Below are 18,210 nucleotides of genomic sequence, written 5' to 3'. Positions count from 1 at the left end.
TTTCTGGATTGATTAGGGAGAATCTGAGTGTCAGATAAAGAGAAATCTATCAGAAAAACAAAAGTGCAAGAATTAATAAAAATCCAATGTGAAACAGGAACTGCATGCTTTTTACAGACCCTAAGGGATTCCCCAGCAAGGTTGAGGGGTGGGGTAAAGAAGAGAAGGAAGGAGATCCAGAAGCCCCATAGATTTTCATGTAGTTTTAAATATACACTGTGCTATGCTTTGGATGTGGTTTGTGTGTGTGTCTCCTGAAGCCTGGTCTCCAGCGTGGCGATATTGAGAGGTGATGGTCCCTTAAAAGGTAGGGCCTGGTGGAAGGTAACTCAATGGGAGCAACACCTTTAGAAGTAATCAGTGCAGGCCTGGTGGGGCCACACTACCTCCCTCAAGAGTCGCTTATTCTAAGGCAGCCAACGACTCCCTGCATATCTCTTCTGCATGTACGTGTGTTCCCACCCCAGTGATGCCACTTGCCATGAGGCCCTCCCTAGAGCCCAGCAGATTAGGGGCATGCTCCTGAATCTCATGCTGGGGATGGAACCCAGAGCCTCATTCATACATGTAACAGAAAATGGACTAAAGACCTGGGCTTTTATTTCTTTGTCTTGTTTTCATATTAATAAGCATTTAACTTTTGATAACAGGAAGGGCCTGGAAGAAGCACAGAAGAATTGGAGACTAGTTATCCAAGTCAGAGGCTGTGGCCCACTGTCTTCTCAGGATTGGTTAAACAGGGGGTTCCACCTAGGGAGAGAAGAACCAGAAACATGGGGCGATGCAAGCCGTCGGTCCTGGGGATGTGGCTTTCCATGGAGGTCCACAGTGGCCTGAATCCTGCTAGGTCCTCCCCTCGAGAGCTCTGAAATATGCCGAAAGGAAAGAGGGCCGGGTGTGAAGGGCTCTAGACATGCCCGACTAAGGCCTTGTGACCTCCTGATCCCTGATTAAATGTGAAGAGGAAAGTGCTTCAATATTACAAACTCTAAACGGGGGAGGGAAGGCCATGGAAGGCTGAGGAGCTTAGAGGGAGCGCAGGGCTTGTCTCGTCCAGGTGTCCTGTCACACGGAGGAGACTCTGATGCCCACTCCGCGAACGGAACCGAGCATTTTCTGCGGAGGTGGGTCTGTTGGGGCTCCGGGTCCCATCCGGAGGACGGATCTCTGGACCAGCCTCCCTCTAAGAGCTCGGAAGGACGGATACCTAGCGCACGCACGGACAGTCCTGGACCCCAAGGACAAGCTCACCTCAGTCCAGCGTGGGCCAGGGCTGCATGCACTGCTGCTGGCACTGGTAGAAGCAGCACTTCTTGGGGCCGTTGCAGCCTCCGTCCCGCCGGCACCGGGGAAGCAGCGTGAAGGAGCAGGAGAGAAAGAACTCCGGGCAGTACCCAGATTTCTGCTGAACTGTTGGAAAGTGCCACCGGGTGCGTCTGGGGACACCGACCTGTCGCTCCCAGGCACAGGCCCCAGAGGAGACGTCGCCCACCCCGGACGCCCCCGGGACGGCCACGCCTTACCTTCCTTCATGTTGGCCTGCGCCACGCGGAGCCAAAGGAGGGCGGCCACCGAGAGCAGGGAGAGGCTGCTCAGCTTCATGGCGCGACAGACAGGCGCCGGCGACCGGCGGCGGGCCACCGGCAGGGGGTGCTGTGACCGCGGGGCAAGAGGTCAGGGTGCTGCGGGTGGCCTGCAAAGGCCACTGTCGTCTTCTCACCCCTGGGGAGGACAGTAAGGTAACCTCTGGGGTGTAACTGCAGGGAGCCCGCAGGGACGGTCCCCTCTTGAGGCAACCAAGGGCTTTGAACAGCAGATTTGAGGCAATAGCCGGGAATAGTCCTTCCCCGGCCACGCCTCAGGCCGGCCAAGCCCACTCTGCTCCCAGCCTATCCAGGAGGATTGAAGCCCGCCCCTTCCAACCCTGTTCACGCGTGGGGTGCGTTTGAGGTATTTATGGGTCAACTTTCTACCACCCCCCACACCATCCCAAGGACAAAGCTAGATAATGGGCTGTGAGCAGCCTGCTGCCAGATTAAGAAAAACGCCAATTCATTGTGCGTCGTGGGTGCATAATTAATGTTTTATTCCTTAATCCCTTCCTTTGCATCTCCATGAATGTGCAAAACGTTCATTTGCTGATAAAGTCAAAAGTCTAACTTGAGGTCATTTTGAACGTGAGCCCCAGGACAAATAACTCTTAAGCCCCTCTCTGCACTCCTATAAAAAGGTTGAGTTGTTCCTGCTTGGTTGGTTGCCTAGAACATACCTGTGTAAGCAAGGCCACGTAAGTACACACACACGTGTACACACACACACACACAAACACACACACAGAGTTATTAATGCACCCAGAGACTTGGAACCTGGCATAAGAGGCAGAGGTTCCCTGGAGCAGTTACTACATCTCTTCTCTTTCTTTCTGGTGCAACCTTATGCTTCCTCCCGGCCTGGCGTCTTTTGGCTGTGCCTTTGTGCTTCTCTCTTCTAGTTCTGGGCTGCCCTGCCCTCGCTGAGATGTAGTCCACACTTAGAAAATAAATGAAGCTCCTTCCTACCTGTTTTACATGCCAATAACTTCCACTGTTTCCACTTTTATTTTCAAGATGTGTGCTTGCAGCTCCACACACTCAGATCTTTGTTTTCAAAACAATTTGACATTCATGGCAATTTTATGATACCGAAGTAGGGGACACGAGTATTACATGAAACTGTATCCCAACCTTGCTATAAGTATAAAATTCAAAATCCCAAATGAAAATTTACCCAGTGGATTTTGTCATATATAAAATAGTGGCATATCACAAACAATTAGGGGTTTATTTCAACAATGTATGACTGGTTTAACATTCCAAATTAGGTTAATGAATATTTCCTATTAGAACATGGAGGGAAACCTGATTATCTCCATATCAGACACAGAATAGATGAAAAAATCATTTTTCTGTATATGATATAAATGAGAAAATAATGACACAGAATAAGAAATTCAATTATTTAATGTGATAGCCTCTACAAAACCCCTACAAGTGGGAAGCAATTTGGGGGACTAAAATCTGCTTATCCATCAAAAGTCTTGAGAATATTAGCAATTCTTAATTCCAATGATGTTCTTCATAGAAATAGAAAAAGCAGTCATGGAATTCATTTGGAAAATTAAGAGGCCCAGAGTAGCCAAAGCAATCCTTAGCAAGAAAAGTGAAGCAGGAGGCATTACAACACCAGAATTTAAATTATACTATGGCATGGTATTGGCATCAAAATAGACATGTAGACCAATGGAACAGAATAGAAGACACAAAGACAAACCCACATATATATAGTTATCTCATACTAGACAAAGGTGACATAAACATACATTGGAGAAAAGATAGCCTCTTCAACAAATGGTGCTGGGAAAACTGGAAACCCATACGTAGTAGAATGAAATTTAACCCCTATCTCTCTCCCGGCACAAAACTCAACTCAAAGTAGCTCAACGACCTAGGCATTAGACCAGAAATCCTGTGCTTCCTGGAGGAAAATATAGGCCCAGTTCTTCATCTTGTCAGCTTAGGAACTGACTTCTTCTTCAACAAGACTCCTAGAGCACAAGAAGAAAGATCAACAATCAATAAATGGGATGGCATCAAACTAAAGAGCTTCTTTACAGTGAAGGAAAGAATCAAGAACATGAAGAGAGAGCCTACAGAATCAGAGAAAATCTTTACCACATGCACCCTCGATAAAGCATTAATCTCTAAGATATATAAAGAACTCAAAAAATTTAATACCAAAAAACCAAATAACCCAATCAATAAGTGGGCAAAGGAATTAAACAGAGACTTCACAGAAGAAGAAATACAATGGTCAAAAAAATATATGAAAAAAATGTTCAACATCACTAGCAGTTAGAGAAATGCAAATTAAAACTACACTGAGATTCCATTTTACTCTAGTCAGAATGGTAATTATCAAGAATACAAGGAACAATAGATGTTGGTGAGGATGTGGAGAAAAATGCTCATTCCTACATTACTGATGGGACTGCAAATTGGTGCACCCACTCTGGAAAGCTGTATGGAGATTCCTGGAAAACTTGGAATGGAACTACCATTGGACCCAGTTATCCCACTCCTCAGCATATACCCAAAGCACCTAAAATCAGCATATTACAGTGATGCAGCCACATCAATGTTTACAGCAGCTCAATTCCGATTACCAAAGCTATAGAACCAACTTAGGTGTCCTTCAACAGATGAATAGATAAAGAAAATGTGGTATATACACAATGAAATACGACTCAGCCATTAAGAAGAATGAAATTATGGCATTTGCCGGTAAATGGATAAAACTAGAGACTATTATGCTAAGTGAAATAAGCCAATCCCCAAAAGCCAAAGGCCGAATGTTCTGATATGTGGGTGCTAACACACAATGGCAAGGTTTGAGGAGAACAGAAATTCACTGGATTAGACAAAGGGGAGTGAAGGGAAGGAACAAGGGATGGGACTAGGAAAGACAGTAGAATGAATCAGACATGACCTTCCTACATTCATATGTGAATACATGACCAGTCTGATTCCATACCGTGTACAACCACAAGAATGGGAAGTTAGACTCCATGAATGTAGACTGTGTCAAAATACACTCTGTCATGTATATCTAAAAATAAATTTTAAAAAATAGTTAAAAAATAATCTTGTCCAAAATAACCATTTCAGAACTCTAAACTAAATCAAAGCCTTGCCACAACCCATGGTGTTGACTGAGGGAAAAGAAGGGTGGTGCATCACCCCTAAGGAAGAGGGGAGTGAGAAAACACCATGTCCTGAATACTCCCATCTGTCCCCAAAAAGCTAGCCACGTTAAGGGAACAATGAGAGCCAGTCTGGGCCAGAAAGTCCAGATACACGTTATCTTGCAGGACACTGGCTCTCTCTTGTGTGTGCTGGGAACTAGGGCAAGCTGGTGTCATCTGTCCAAAGCCAGCTTCTTACATGTCCACTGGGGCAGCTGCTCCTTGGGAGCTGGTCACCATGCAAGCCAGCTAAGCAAGCTAAGGCTGCTGCTGTCACTGCCTTGCAGCCTGACATACATCCCCTCTCTGAGTGGGGACTGGTGTGGGACAGAGGACCCTGGAAGGGGTATGTGTTGCTCATCTAACTGGCTGCCGCTGGGCAAGATCCTGTGTGGGACAGAAGGGGACGCTTGGCAAAGCACCTTGAGGGACAGGGGAGCTGTCCTCCTCAAACCTTGCCATTGTGTGTTAGCACCCACATTCAACATTTTGCCTCTGAATTCTTCTTGGAACAGTCCCTGACCTGTTGTTTCCCCCAGGTGTCTCCCATGCGGTCTCTGGGTACTTTCTCCAACTCTCTGGCAACCTACCCTGCTGCCCTGGCACAGGGGGCTGTGGCTGTGACTGGTGAATCTCGTCAGGAATCTCAGCTTGTGGCAGTTTACTAGTCCTATTTCCTGTTGAGCTGTGCGGTCGCCATGAAGACCAGCAGGCTTGCTCTGTAGTAGCTGGGAAAACCAGAAACTGGGCAACCACTTCAGGGGAGAAAGGTTTCCTCTGGCCTCAAGTCTCCATGCTCCCCACCCCAAATTGTCGCTCTTTCAACTATACGGCAACTCCCTAAAAATCCCCTCTCAGGGCATGTGTTTAGTCATGTCACTCCAATCTTGCTCTATGTGGACAGCACTATCCCTGGGGAGCACTCTCTCTATATATACATGGCGAGGGGAAGTGAGATATATATATATATATATATATATGATTTAACTGAGGGGTGCTCTACCACTGATTTACCACTGAGCTAGTCCCACAGCCTGCCTATCTATCTATCTATCTATCTATTTATTTATTTTTGAGACAGGGTCTCAGTTGCTGTTGTTGGCCTCAAACTTGTGATCCCCCTGCCTCAGCCTCCTTAGTATCTCAGATTACAGGCATGTGTCACCATGCCTATCCCTGGGGCAATTTTTTGACATCACAGCTACTTCAGCCTGTGAGATTCATTGGGGCTAACAAAAGAAAAGAGTGAAGAATGAGATGCCCAAAGGTTTTTGAAAATCTCCTATTGGCGGTGGAGGGTGGGGGAGGGGAGTGGGGGGAGAAGGCCACCTGCAGGTGTGTATGTTGTGCATTTGTCCCTTACTGTGTACAGGCTAAGGAAGGAATGAAGACCCACCTCTGCCTGAATTTCAGGATCTGGGCAACAGGAAGTGAAGGCCATGAGAACCTGTTAACTGCTTGCTGGAACGTTGAAAATACGCCCCCAGATACACACAGCCCTTGAGAAACCCAGGTGATGTGCTGGTTCACAGAACTCAAGCTCATCCCCGCCCAGTCATTAGTTGCTAGCAAGCCAATGGAACCGACTGCAGTGGGTGCACATGAGGAATTATTCAGACTAATTTACAAAGTTGGTTCAGGAGAGTAACTAAACAAATGATCCGTAACAAAACGACATTAAAAAAAAAAAACTCTGGGGAGAGGAACTTATGTCCCAGGTTGGCACATTGTATTGTGTAAAAATTTCGATTTCATTGAAAAAAATAAAATATGTCAAGAAACAAGAAAATTGCCCCTACACAGTGAGGAGGGGAAGTGATCCATAGAAACGGTCCTTACGGTCCTTACGACTTCCCAGACAGTGGACTCCTGCAGAAGGACTCTAAATCAGCTCTTGTGAATATATTCAAAGGACTAAAGGAAACTATGAACAAGAGGCTACAAAAGAGAGCAGGGCCGAGCAAGAGGGTGGGTAGAACTCTGGTGATGGTTTCCCCACAAAAACATCAATCTGAACAATTATCCACCCATGAAAATACTTCCAGAGGAGGTAAGGAAACCAGGCAAGAGATCATAGCAACTGGTTGTAGCATAATAATGAGAAATGACCCACTGAAAAGATTAGAAGGGACAGTTTTGTGCTACCTGTATCCCGACCCCAGCTTGCGTGGTACGGAGAAAAGTACGCCTGTTTCAGGGAAGAGGAGGAAAATAACACAGGACCCGCCTTGGACCTCAGTGCGGGCTCCATCACAGTGAAACACAGCACCTGCAGGCCTGCCTGGCCCCTGACTTCAGGACCAAACCTGTGGCCTGCACCTCAGACCCACCCCAGTGCCCGCTGGGAACTGTGGGCACTGCCGGGGGACTTGCTGGCTAGCTGCGGCCGTCCCGGGTTTTCACCAACCTCAGCAGCAGGCAGGCTTCAGAAGCTGGGCTCTTGTGTTCCCCAGAGCTACGTCAGTCCTGACAGCCACGGGACCTCCGTCTGGTGCTAAGCCAGTCTCTATGGCCACACGGGTCCAACCTGGAAGGTGCTGCCCATGACAGTCATGGATTCAGGGTGGCCCCCTAGCACCAAAATGGTTGCGGTGGTGGTGGGCTTAGAGACCACAGCAGATGCCCTGTACAGAATTTCCGGACAAGCATACTGTTGAAGGACATTCTCAGACAAGGCCAGACTGCAGAGCCTGTAATAAGTACCTACTTGCTTAATTCAAGGCATGGATACAGGATAAGAATCAAGAATGATCAGGTAAAGGGGCTACAGTTGTGGCTCAGTGGTAGAGCACTTTCTTAGCATGTGTGAGGCCCTGGGTTTGATCCTCAGCACCACATAAAAATAAATAAGTAAATAAAGGCATAAAGAACACAATAATATTTTAAAAAAGAATAATCAGATAAATGTAATATCACCAACTAGGAAAAATAAGGTATCGGGGCCTAAGCTTAAATAGATAGAGATGTTTAAATTCCCTAAGAATTCAAATGATCTCTTTTAAGGAAGTTAAATGAACTTGAAAAACACACAGATAAACAATTCAGAGATTTATTAGAGAATTTCAAATAGAGGTTGGACTAATAATGAAAAATTAAACAGAGATCCTGGGGATGAAAAATACATGAATATACTTTAAATGCATCACAGAGCATCAACAGTGAATTGATCAAGCAGAATAAAGAATCTGTAAACTTGGAGACAGGTTATTTGAAAACAGAGTTGAAAAAGAATAAAAAAGAAAAGGAGAAAGCTTATGAGATTTATAGGACAGCGTGAGAAGGGAAAACGCATGAGTCGTTGGCATCAAAGAGGAGGCAGAGGAAAGAGGTAGACAGCTATTTAAAGAAATAACGCAAGAAACCTTTCCAGACCTAGAGAAAGACATAAACACCCAGGTACAGGAATCAGATTCAATCCAAATAGATTATCCCAAGCATATTATGACCAAAATTTCAAAGGTCACAAACAAGGAGAGGACCCTGAAGCAGCAAAAGAAAAGAAGCAAATAATATATAAGGGAGGGTGAAGCGCATAATGGCAGATTGCCCAGCAGAAGTTCTACAGGCCGGGAGAGGGTTTAACGGCATACTCAAGTGCTCAAGGAAAAGCCCCTCCAAATTAAGAATACTTACCCAGAAAAACCTTCCCTGAAAAATAACAGATAAAGACTTTCCACACAAAGAAAACCTGAGGGAGTCATCAGCCTCAGACCTGTTTTACAAGAAATGCTAATGTTGAAAGAAAATGAAGTTCATGAGTAACTTGAGAACAGCTGAAAGTATAAAACTCACTGATGATGGTAAATACAGGGTTAAATTCAGAGTACTCTAACAATGCTGTGGTGTTCAAATCACCTGTATGTTTAATATGAAGGTTATTAGATAAAATTGTTAAAGATAATAACGTTAACAATTTGTTAAGGCATATGTACTATATAAAGATGTAAATTGTGACCTCAAAAAATCAAAACCTAGGAGGGCAGTAAAATTAAATTCCAGAGTTTTTGTTTTCAAGAGTTAAGGTTGTCAGTTTAAAGTAACTTTTTATAGCTATTTATTTTTTTGTGTGTCATGAAAACCACAAAGCAAAAATCTATGATAGATACACTTTAAATAGGATAAGGAATCAAAACATGGTATTAGAGAAAAAAATCATTTAACCATAAAGAAAGACTTTAAGAGAGAAAAAATCTGTTTAACAAAAGAACTAGAAGGTAGTTCCAAAATGGTGATAGCTACAATGCAAAATGCATTCTACTGTCATGTATAGATAATCAGAACAAATTTTAAAAAATAAAAAAACCAAAATGGCCTTAGTAAGTCCTGATCTATCAATAATTACCTTGACTATAAATTGCCTAAATTTTCCAATTAAAACCCATCACACGACGAATGGATAAAAAAGATCAAGAACCAACCACACTCTGTTTTTAACAGACTTGTTTCACCTATAAGAAGATTCATAAAATAAGAGAAGAGATGGAAAAAGATATTCATGCAAATGGAACCCAAAGAGAGCAGGAGTAGCTGAAATTACAAGTAAAACAGACTTTAAGTTAAAAATGATAAAAAGAGACAGAGGTCATTAAATAATGACAAAGGAATTGATTTATTTTTATTTTTTTTAAGAGAGAATTTTAATATTTATTTATTTATTTTTTTAGTTTTCGGCGGACACACCATCTTTGTTTGTATGTGGTGCTGAGGATCGAACCCAGGCCGCATGCATGCCAGGCGAGCACGCTACCGCTTCAGCCACATCCCCAGCCCCAAAGGAATCGATTTAGCAAGAGGACATAACAATTGTAAATATTCAGACAACACTGGAGCATCTACATATATTCATAGATCTAAAGGACATGATAGACTGCAGGATGAAATAATGGGAGACTTCAACACCTACCAAACTTTCTGCAATGGACTGAGCATTAGATAGAAAATAAAGAAGCATTGGATTAAGCTACCTGCTCGACAAAATGCACTTAACAAATATTTACAGAACATTCTGCAGAATGTGCATTCTTCTGAACTGCATATAGAACATTCTCTAGGAAGGATCATATTTTAGGCCACAAAACAAGTCTTCACATAGTTAAGAGGATTGAAATAATATCATTCATCCTTTCTGAAAACAGTGAATAAAATTAGAAATTAAAAAAAAAACAGAAAGAACTTCAGAATTTTGTAAATGCATGGAAATTGAATAATATGTTCTTTAATAACCAATGTCTCAATTAAGAAATTAAAAGGGAAATTAAAAAAATTTTTTTTGAAATAAACAAAGATGGAGCACAATATACCTGAACTTATGAGATACAGCAAAGGTAATTCTAAAAGGGAAGTATATGGAAATGATAAAGACCAGAGCAGCAATAAATATATCTATATGCTCTCTGAGAACATAGAAACTCATTGGTACAAACAGGTTGAAAGTGAAAGGATGGAAAAGCTAGTTCATGCAGATTGTAATAGCAAGAGAAGTGGCTACATTAATATCAGACAAATAGACTAATTTAAAAATTGCAAGACACTGATTTGGTGTGGATATCAATGTGAGAATGTTCAGATATGAAATGAGTACACCATGAGAATTGTAACCTAATCGATGGATTGATCCACTAATAAGGATTAGCTGGAGAAGGGTGACTGTAGGCAGCCAGGTTATGGCTAGAGGAGATGGGCCACTAGGGGTGTGCCTTTGGGGCTCATATTTTGTTTATCTTTTGTCCCTGGTGAGCAGAGTGCCTTCTCCACTTCCTGGCTGTCATGTCTTGAGCTGCTCTCCTCCACATTACCCTTCTGCCATGATGTTCTGCCTCACCTTGGGCCAGGAGCTGTGGAGTCAGCTGATCACGGAACCTCTGAAATGGTGAGCCAATACACATTTTCCTCCTCTAAATGTTCTTATCAGGTCTTTTGGTCACTGATTAGGCTTAAAAGATACAAATAGAGTATCCTACACCAAGACGGGAGGGTACACATTTTTCTTGCGTACACATGGAGCATACTCCCAGATAGGCCACGTACCAGGCCACCGAACAAGGTCAGTATGCTTACAAAGATTGAAATTATAACAAAGTGTCTTCTTTAACCACAATAGAAAGCAACTAGATATCGATAGCAAAAGCAAAAGTAGAAAATTCCCATGTAGGTGGAATGAGCATGCTTTTATTTTATTTTTATCTTTTATTGATTTTACTTTTTTTAAATACACAACAGCAGTGGAATGCATTACAATTCTTATTACACATATAGAGCACAATTTTTCATATCTCTCTATGTAAAGTATGTTCACTCCAATTCATGCCTTTATACATGTACTTTGTTTTTTTTTTTTCATTACAATTCTTAATACAGATATATACCACAATTTTTCATATCTCTGTTTGTATATAAAGCATGCTTTTAAATAACCAATGAATCAAAAAAGAAAATATAAATGAAATCAGAAAACATCTTGTAACTAACAAAATGAAAATGCCAGCTACCAAAATCTTATGGGATGCAGAGAAACAGGGCTCAGAAGGAAATCCACAGCTATAATGACCTACATTAAGAAGAAATACACAACTAATAATCCAACTGTATGAGGGGAAATAAGAACAAACGGAATCCAAAGCTGGCAGGAGGGAAGAAAATAGTAAAAAAGAGATGAAATAGCCAAAGATGAGCCAGAGACTAATGACAATGTTATTTCTCCCCTTTCCAAGTTTTCATAGTTGAGTCATGAATTGAATCAAAGGGATGTAAGTAAAGACTGCAGTTTCCAGGTCATTTCTTAAAGCCAAAGCTGTTTTATCCTTTTCCTGTCTATCACCTGCGAAGTAGGGACGGAAGCTATCCATCTCCAGCCCTGGCGATGAAGACAACACCCTGGGAGATGGAGGGGCAAGAAGGAAGGAGCCAGGGACCCTGCCTGTTCTCCAGTTGCTGAGCCACCTTGCCCGCCAGACTGCTCACCACCGACTGCTTCCTGGGAGGAGTGCGGTGTTTTTCCCCTCATAGCAGTTGAGTCTGCACCGCCCTTTAGACAAGAGTTGATTCCTTTGTTTTTGCAACTAACTACAGTCTTATTTCTTTTTTCTTTTCTTTCTTCCTTCTTTCCTTTCTTTCTTTCTTTTTTCTTATTTTAGAGTCTTATTTCTGGAATAACCCTTGTTCATTGTTGGAACTTGACACTATATCTTACACTGAATTGGATAAAAAGAGGCCTGTTCCTGGGTTTCTTTTCTTTCTATTACTTTCTCTTCCTACCTCTACATGCTGCTAAAAAAAAAAAAAAAAAACCATATTCACTGAAGTCACTTTGCAGGACATTTTTAGGGATCGGAGGTTCAAACATCCTCCAATTAATCATTTTCAAAATTTCAAGGCTATTCCCAAGAATTTATTCTTTTGCATAAACTTAAGTATTGTTTTGAAGTTCCTCCAAGATGTATCACTGCCCCAAGTAGATAAACAAACAAAAGCAAAAATGGGTTTTGAGTGTTGTACACTTAAAAAATAAAATTGAAAAGGTAAATGTTGACATCCTCACTCTGGAGTCTTCTCATTAAGGAACACAGTATGTCTTTTTTATTATTACTTTGCAATGTATCCCTGAAAAGTTTGAGAGCTTTGTTACCGCCAGTGGTGCATTTCATATTTGTCAGGCAGAAGTGTGGGTGCTGCTCTCTCTGTACTGCAAGATGTACCGATACCCAGGCTGACTGCAGTAGGGGACCTTAGACTGTGCTCCTGGAAGGGACAGGGGTACCGTACCTCCTGTTCTCTCACCCCTCATCAGGTTCCCCAGTTTCCACTCACAGCAGGAGGCCAGTACAAGAAGTTGATTTGAATTCCGGAAAGGCAGGGCCAGACCAGACCTCCAGCATGCCCAACGCCTTCCATTTAATAGGCAACTGAGGCTCAGAGGAGCAGAGATTTGCCTGGGGTTCACTTTATGAGCAGAGAGAGAGCTGGGGCTGGCACTCAGCTCACCTGACGTCCATGCCTGTGCTTTCTGCTTGGTCCAAACTGCTCCTCCTCCTGCCGCTTTGCCCTTCTCTGGAGCTTCCTTGGAAGGTTAAGTGGGGTAGGTTAAGTGGGGCAGCAGCAGAGCCAGTTTGTCCCACATATTTTCCCCCTCATCCTCACTACCTGAGCCTGCCAGCCCTGACCAACGTACAGTCTGTCTCTGGAGAGCACATTTATTCTTGCTAAGATATCAAGGACTTAGAGCGTCTTGCTGCCTCATTTACATCTTAAACTAGAAGTCCCGCTGGGCATGGTGGCACACTCCTGCAATTCCAGCTACTTGAGAGGCAAGGCAGGAGGATCACAAGGTCAAGGCCAGCCTGGGCAACTTAGCAAGACCCTGTCACAAATTTAAAATTTTACCAAGACTCTGGGAATGTTGCTCAGTGTTTGCCTAGCTTATGGAAGGCTCTGGGTTCAATTCTCGGTATTGCAAAGCAAATCAAGAGAATTCAGGCTGTGGTGTAGTCCAGTGGTAGGGCTCCTGCTTAGAATGCACAAGACCTTGGGCTTACTACCGGGCACCCTCCAAAGATAGAGACTATTCAGCAGTATAAGGGAACATTTTGAGTAATCTGTTGATTTTGCCAAACTTCATTCCCTGAAATTCATTTTCACACAGAATGCCACACAACTCTCTGATGGTAACCCATCCTTTTGAATTCCTCTCCTCTGTTACTCCTATCTTTGCTTCTTGTCACAGACTTTAGCTATTTTGTTGCAACAGGAATGCTGCCTTGGGAACCATCCTTCTCTCTGTCCTTTTGCCCACGACTGACGGGTTTTTCCTCTCTACTTATATCATCTGACATTCCTTTTGGGCTTTAATCATGCCCTTGGTCCTGCTTAGAATTCTGTGTCTGCCTTTGATCTTTCCTGAGCTTAGCTAAGCAGCTGCCTTGGGATCCGTCTTGTGGTCTGCCACATGGAATGTCACAAAGTGGCGCTTCTTCTTGACTTGGACGGTCCCCAGGCAGTTGATAGAGACAGGATTTGATATGTGGTTTTGGTCCTTGTCACACACTTGCAGTGTCCCTTGTCCATGTTAAAGTGGCCTTGTTCTCTACTGAGACATTGGCGTGGCGATCCACTTACACAGTGGCCATAGCCTTGATCTTAGTCGGCATTTTCTATCCACTGATGACCATCGTCCTCTACCTGCTGTACAGTTGGGGTGCGAGGTTGTCTTGTGGTGTCTGCGCACTGCCCGGGATGGACTGGTTCTTGTTTTCCACCTGGATGTTGGTCTGACGTTCTCATTTCAAAACATGCACACCAAGAACATTGATCATATATTTGTTTCTGGTCATGACAATGATCACCTACTTGCTGTTTGACTTAGATCTTGGGACCCAGCTTGGTTTTTACCTTTTTGTCCTGAATAGTGCTGACCTCCTTGTCTACTTGGAAATCCATGTGATCCATTTTGTAATCGGTTTTGCAACTTACCTGGTAATTGATAATGAGAATGTCTGGGCTCCGTGGTCTCCAGAGTTCCCTCTCAGGTCTTGCCCTGGACCTTTTTCTAGTCAATGCACTGATGTTCCCAGGAGGGCTGTGCCTCTGGGTGGACAAGACTCAAGCATCACCAGGGATAAGAAACCCTCCAGGAAGAGGTCTGGGCCAGCACTCTACAGCTCCAAAACATGCCTTTTCCTTTTATTTGGGGCCTGTCCATTGCAGGAATGCCCCCAACCCCAAACCTGTAGGGACAATGAGATCTCAGGGTCAGAAGAAAATGAGGCAGAAAGTGACATTGCTATTGGCAAGCAAGAGCCAGGTTCAGTGACCCCAAGGACAAAGAAGCATGAGCCGGTGGGGTCCTGCAGGGACCAAGGGTCTGAGACCAGGTGGGAGTCTGCACCTTAGAGTCATCACACACTTCATTGAGGTCAGGGGCACCCAGGGAGACAGGGGATGGAGTGAAGAGTGGAGGGTGGGCACAGGAGCTGGACCAACTTGTGCCTGTGGAGGGTTAGGGCACGTGTTTCTGTACTTGGCCTCTGTTCAGATGAAAAGTGACGTTCTGTGAAGTAGCAGGAAGCATCATCCGCCCTCGCTGGGCCTCAGTTTCCCCTCCTGACTTGTGAACATCCAGTTGGAACCCGGGGCTCCTCACCACCTCTCACACGTCCCCTTTCATCTCTCCCACCATACACAAAGGCTCTTTCCTGCATTCTGAGGGAAAGAGTAGCTAAGTTCTTTGTGGTCTCTGAGGAGGACAGATGCACCTGAACAGGATGTAAGAACGCTTGCTCTGTGCAGAAAGAGAATGCTGACTGCCTTAGCACTTTATACGAACACAAGGAAGAAATTGAGTTAGTTAATCTGAAATATAAGACACAACAAGATCACATTATCAACTTATGAATATGTTTATGTGATTGATTCATGCTCAAGAAATTTAACAGGTCGACAACGAGACTCACTTCTCCCTACAGAAGAGGACAGAGCCCAAGAAAAACCCCAACACAGTTTTCCTAACCAAAGTGATCAGACAGTGTAGGACATGGGCACAAACCAGACACGGATTCCTGGCCAAGATGGAAAAGTTGGCCAAAATGGAAATAGACCGCTTGGCCAGTGTCCAGGGACAAGCATGGCCTACTCTGTCATGGACAAAAGGGCACATGACAGTAGGGAGCTAGGTCAGACATTATATCCAAGTTAAGCAGCAGGTACATGACAATAATAATCAACTAAAATCCTAATCAAGATCCAGGATGGTGCCAATGTGCCAAGAAAAGCCTAGTCCAACTCTGACATAAACCTGCCCAATAGACAAAACTCACCAAATGAAGACCAGGAACAACACCAAAGTAAGTTTCTTACCAAATAGGGGAGACTCCTACCCCCGTGTTTAGGAGTAGCCCATGAGGAGTGGTACACGAGGAGTTCCTGGGACTGTTATGGGACTGACATCCACGGTCCACACCAATCTCAGAGCTGTGTCCAGGCTGGGGAGATGCACATCACTCCCAGGTGAGGTGAACACCTGGTAGAGACAGGATGAGCTGCCCGTGTCCTGGATTTCTGCTGTTGGTTTTCAATGACTTTCTTTTGCAATCCTACCAGTTAAAATTCCTTGAACATGTACCAGCTATATAAACATACATAAATATAAAAGCATATACATAAGTTTATGATGTGATCTTGTTGCTTCTTAGAACTTCAGATTGATTAGCTTAATTTTTTCCTTATGTTTGTATAAAGTGCTAAGGTAGTTCACATTTTCTTTCTGCATATGGTGAGAATCCTTGCATCTTGTTAGGGAGCATCTGTCCTCCTCAGAGACCACAAAGAACTTAGCTGCTCTTCCCCTCAGAATATAGGAAAGAGGTGGATGAGGAGGAAGAAAGATCCTGCGTGTGCTGTGGGACAGATGAAAAGAGACGCACGGGAGGTGGTGAGCAGCCTCGGGTCAAAGCCACATGTCCAGATTTCTGGCTGGAAACTCAACACTAAAAACAGGTGCCTGAACTCTGCCAGTCATTATTTGCCACCCAAGGCCAAAGCCAGAGACCCTTCATGACCCGTTCCTCATATGATCTCAGGGACAGATGATTTCCTAGAAAAGACAGAGAAGATGTAGTGCAACAGGCCCTGGGGAAGTCCCTGATCTACTTTGCCTTCAGTCCCACCTGTCCACAGTAGCATGCCCTGGACTTGGTTTAAGTATTCTCTCCTCTGACAGCTTCTTTTAAGATGCGAATATTCCAGAGTGTTATATTAAGTCTCTGCCACATCAGCAAAGGGATATGGGTCAAACAATGTTGGCCGTGTCCTGGATTCCTGCTGTTGGTTTTCAAACAAGGTTTGAATATGAGATATCATGAGGTATCGCCCAAAGCTCCTGTGGAAATATTCAGAGGTGAAATGATTATATTATGAGAACTATAGCTTAATTGGTCCACCCTAATTTGAATGGAATAACTGAGTGGTAACACTAGGCAGGTGGGGTGTGGCTGGAGGAGACAGGTCACTGGGTCCGTGCCCTGGAAGGGTGCATCTTCCTTGTGGCCCCTTCCCTCTCTCTGCTTCCTGACCCTGCCAGGAGCTGACAGCTTTCCTTCACTGGGCCCTTCCCCACCACCCCCATGATGTGCAGGGCCCAAAGCAATGGAGTTGACCACCTGTGGACTGAGACCTCTGAACCCATGAGCCCCAAATACACTTTCCCTCCTCTAAATTGCTCTTATTGGGTATTTTAATCACAGCATGAAAAAAAAAAGTGACTTTAAAAAATTATCATATGTAGAGAGCCAGAGGACTGGCTACAGTGGTTTTAGAGGGGTATCTTCAAAATGGTCTCTCCCCTCCCCTCCCTCTCCCCCCTTTCTATACATCTTTTTTTTTAACATTTATTTTTTAGTTTTAGGTGGACACAATATCTGTATATACCATTGTCAGGAATGTGAATTAATACAGTCATCATGGAAAACAATGTGGAACCATTGTGGAGACGCTTCAGACAACTAGAAATAGAACCACCTGATGATTCCAGAGTAACTGCTTGGAGGAAGAAGAAGAGGTGGGTGAAAGACATTGTTTTGGAGCCCAGGGATGAACCCACCAGGGTGAGGCCCAGCACCAGGCAGAGTCCCATGGCACTTGATCTCAGACCAGGGACTGTAAATGAGATGTCACAGGTGGAGCTTGCAGACACGGTGGGGACAGACTACTCACTTAGGGCACTACCCAAACCTATCCTGAACAACACCCCAACTACAAATTTGCAAGAAATTTGAGTCTAGGGTGCCCCCTAATGTCAAAATTGTGTCAACATACCAACCATGACTTGTAGCAAACTTGGACTGAGTCTGCCACCTAGGGGTGAAATGGTAGCGTCTCCACGGACTCCGTCCACATATTTCTGGAAGGATACACACAGAATGAGATGGCAAAGCCTGAAATGAATACCTCATCCTTCAATGTTCAGATATCTCCATATGTCAGCAAGTATCAGGAGCTTACAGGGGACCCTGACCTCACCCAATGGACACAGTGAGGCAACAGAAGCCGACCACAGGGTGATGGCTGGCTGATCTCTTGGACAGAGAATCTAAAATAATTATTTTAAAGAAACGCAATGAACTTTAAGAAAATGTAAAGAAACACTTCCATAATTTATCTGAGAAACTTAACAGAGAGACTAAAATAATTTTTAAATAATCAAACAAATCCTGGAAATAGAAAGCACAAATGGAAATATAATGCATAATAAACGCAACATCACGAGTCACCAAGGAAATACATGCTTCGCAATAAGTCATATTAGGAAAGCCATAAAGACTTTTAATGCATGGGGAGGGAGAAAAAAAAAAGAAACTATAATCAAATTCAAACAAGAGGGACTGGGGCTCCGTGGTAGAGTGCTTGCCTAGCACGTGTGAGACACTGGGTTTGATGCTCAG

At 43.9% G+C, this 18,210-nt stretch overlaps 1 protein-coding gene and 1 long non-coding RNA gene across 4 annotated transcripts; one reads left to right on the top strand and one right to left on the bottom strand.

The window, feature by feature from the left end:
• Window positions 1-583: 583 nt before the first annotated feature.
• On the bottom strand, window positions 584-1,747 carry LOC114107019 (WAP four-disulfide core domain protein 15A-like). The gene is made up of 3 exons (XM_027954295.3): window positions 1,524-1,747; window positions 1,252-1,410; window positions 584-865 (listed from the first exon to the last, which is right to left on the bottom strand). Exons 1-2 carry the CDS (start codon window positions 1,600-1,602, stop codon window positions 1,253-1,255), a joined length of 237 nt encoding a protein of 78 aa, XP_027810096.1. The 5' UTR covers window positions 1,603-1,747; the 3' UTR covers window positions 584-865; window position 1,252.
• A 116-nt stretch (window positions 1,748-1,863) lies between these two features.
• Window positions 1,864-12,316, top strand: LOC139704793 (uncharacterized). 3 transcript variants are annotated; one of them, XR_011706817.1, is made up of 3 exons: window positions 1,864-1,950; window positions 10,521-10,649; window positions 11,609-12,316. It is a non-coding gene; the product is annotated as an uncharacterized lncRNA (long non-coding RNA). The 3 variants fall into 3 exon arrangements; XR_011706816.1 differs by lacking the exon at window positions 1,864-1,950 and adding an exon at window positions 6,167-6,293; XR_011706815.1 differs by lacking the exon at window positions 1,864-1,950 and adding an exon at window positions 9,451-9,585.
• The last annotated feature ends 5,894 nt before the right edge of the window (window positions 12,317-18,210 follow it).

The sequence above is a fragment of the Marmota flaviventris genome, chromosome 2 (genome assembly GCF_047511675.1).
Source record: "Marmota flaviventris isolate mMarFla1 chromosome 2, mMarFla1.hap1, whole genome shotgun sequence".
In the NCBI taxonomy this organism is placed as follows: Eukaryota; Metazoa; Chordata; class Mammalia; order Rodentia; family Sciuridae; genus Marmota; species Marmota flaviventris.
This window is presented reverse-complemented; position numbering and strand designations above follow the sequence as displayed.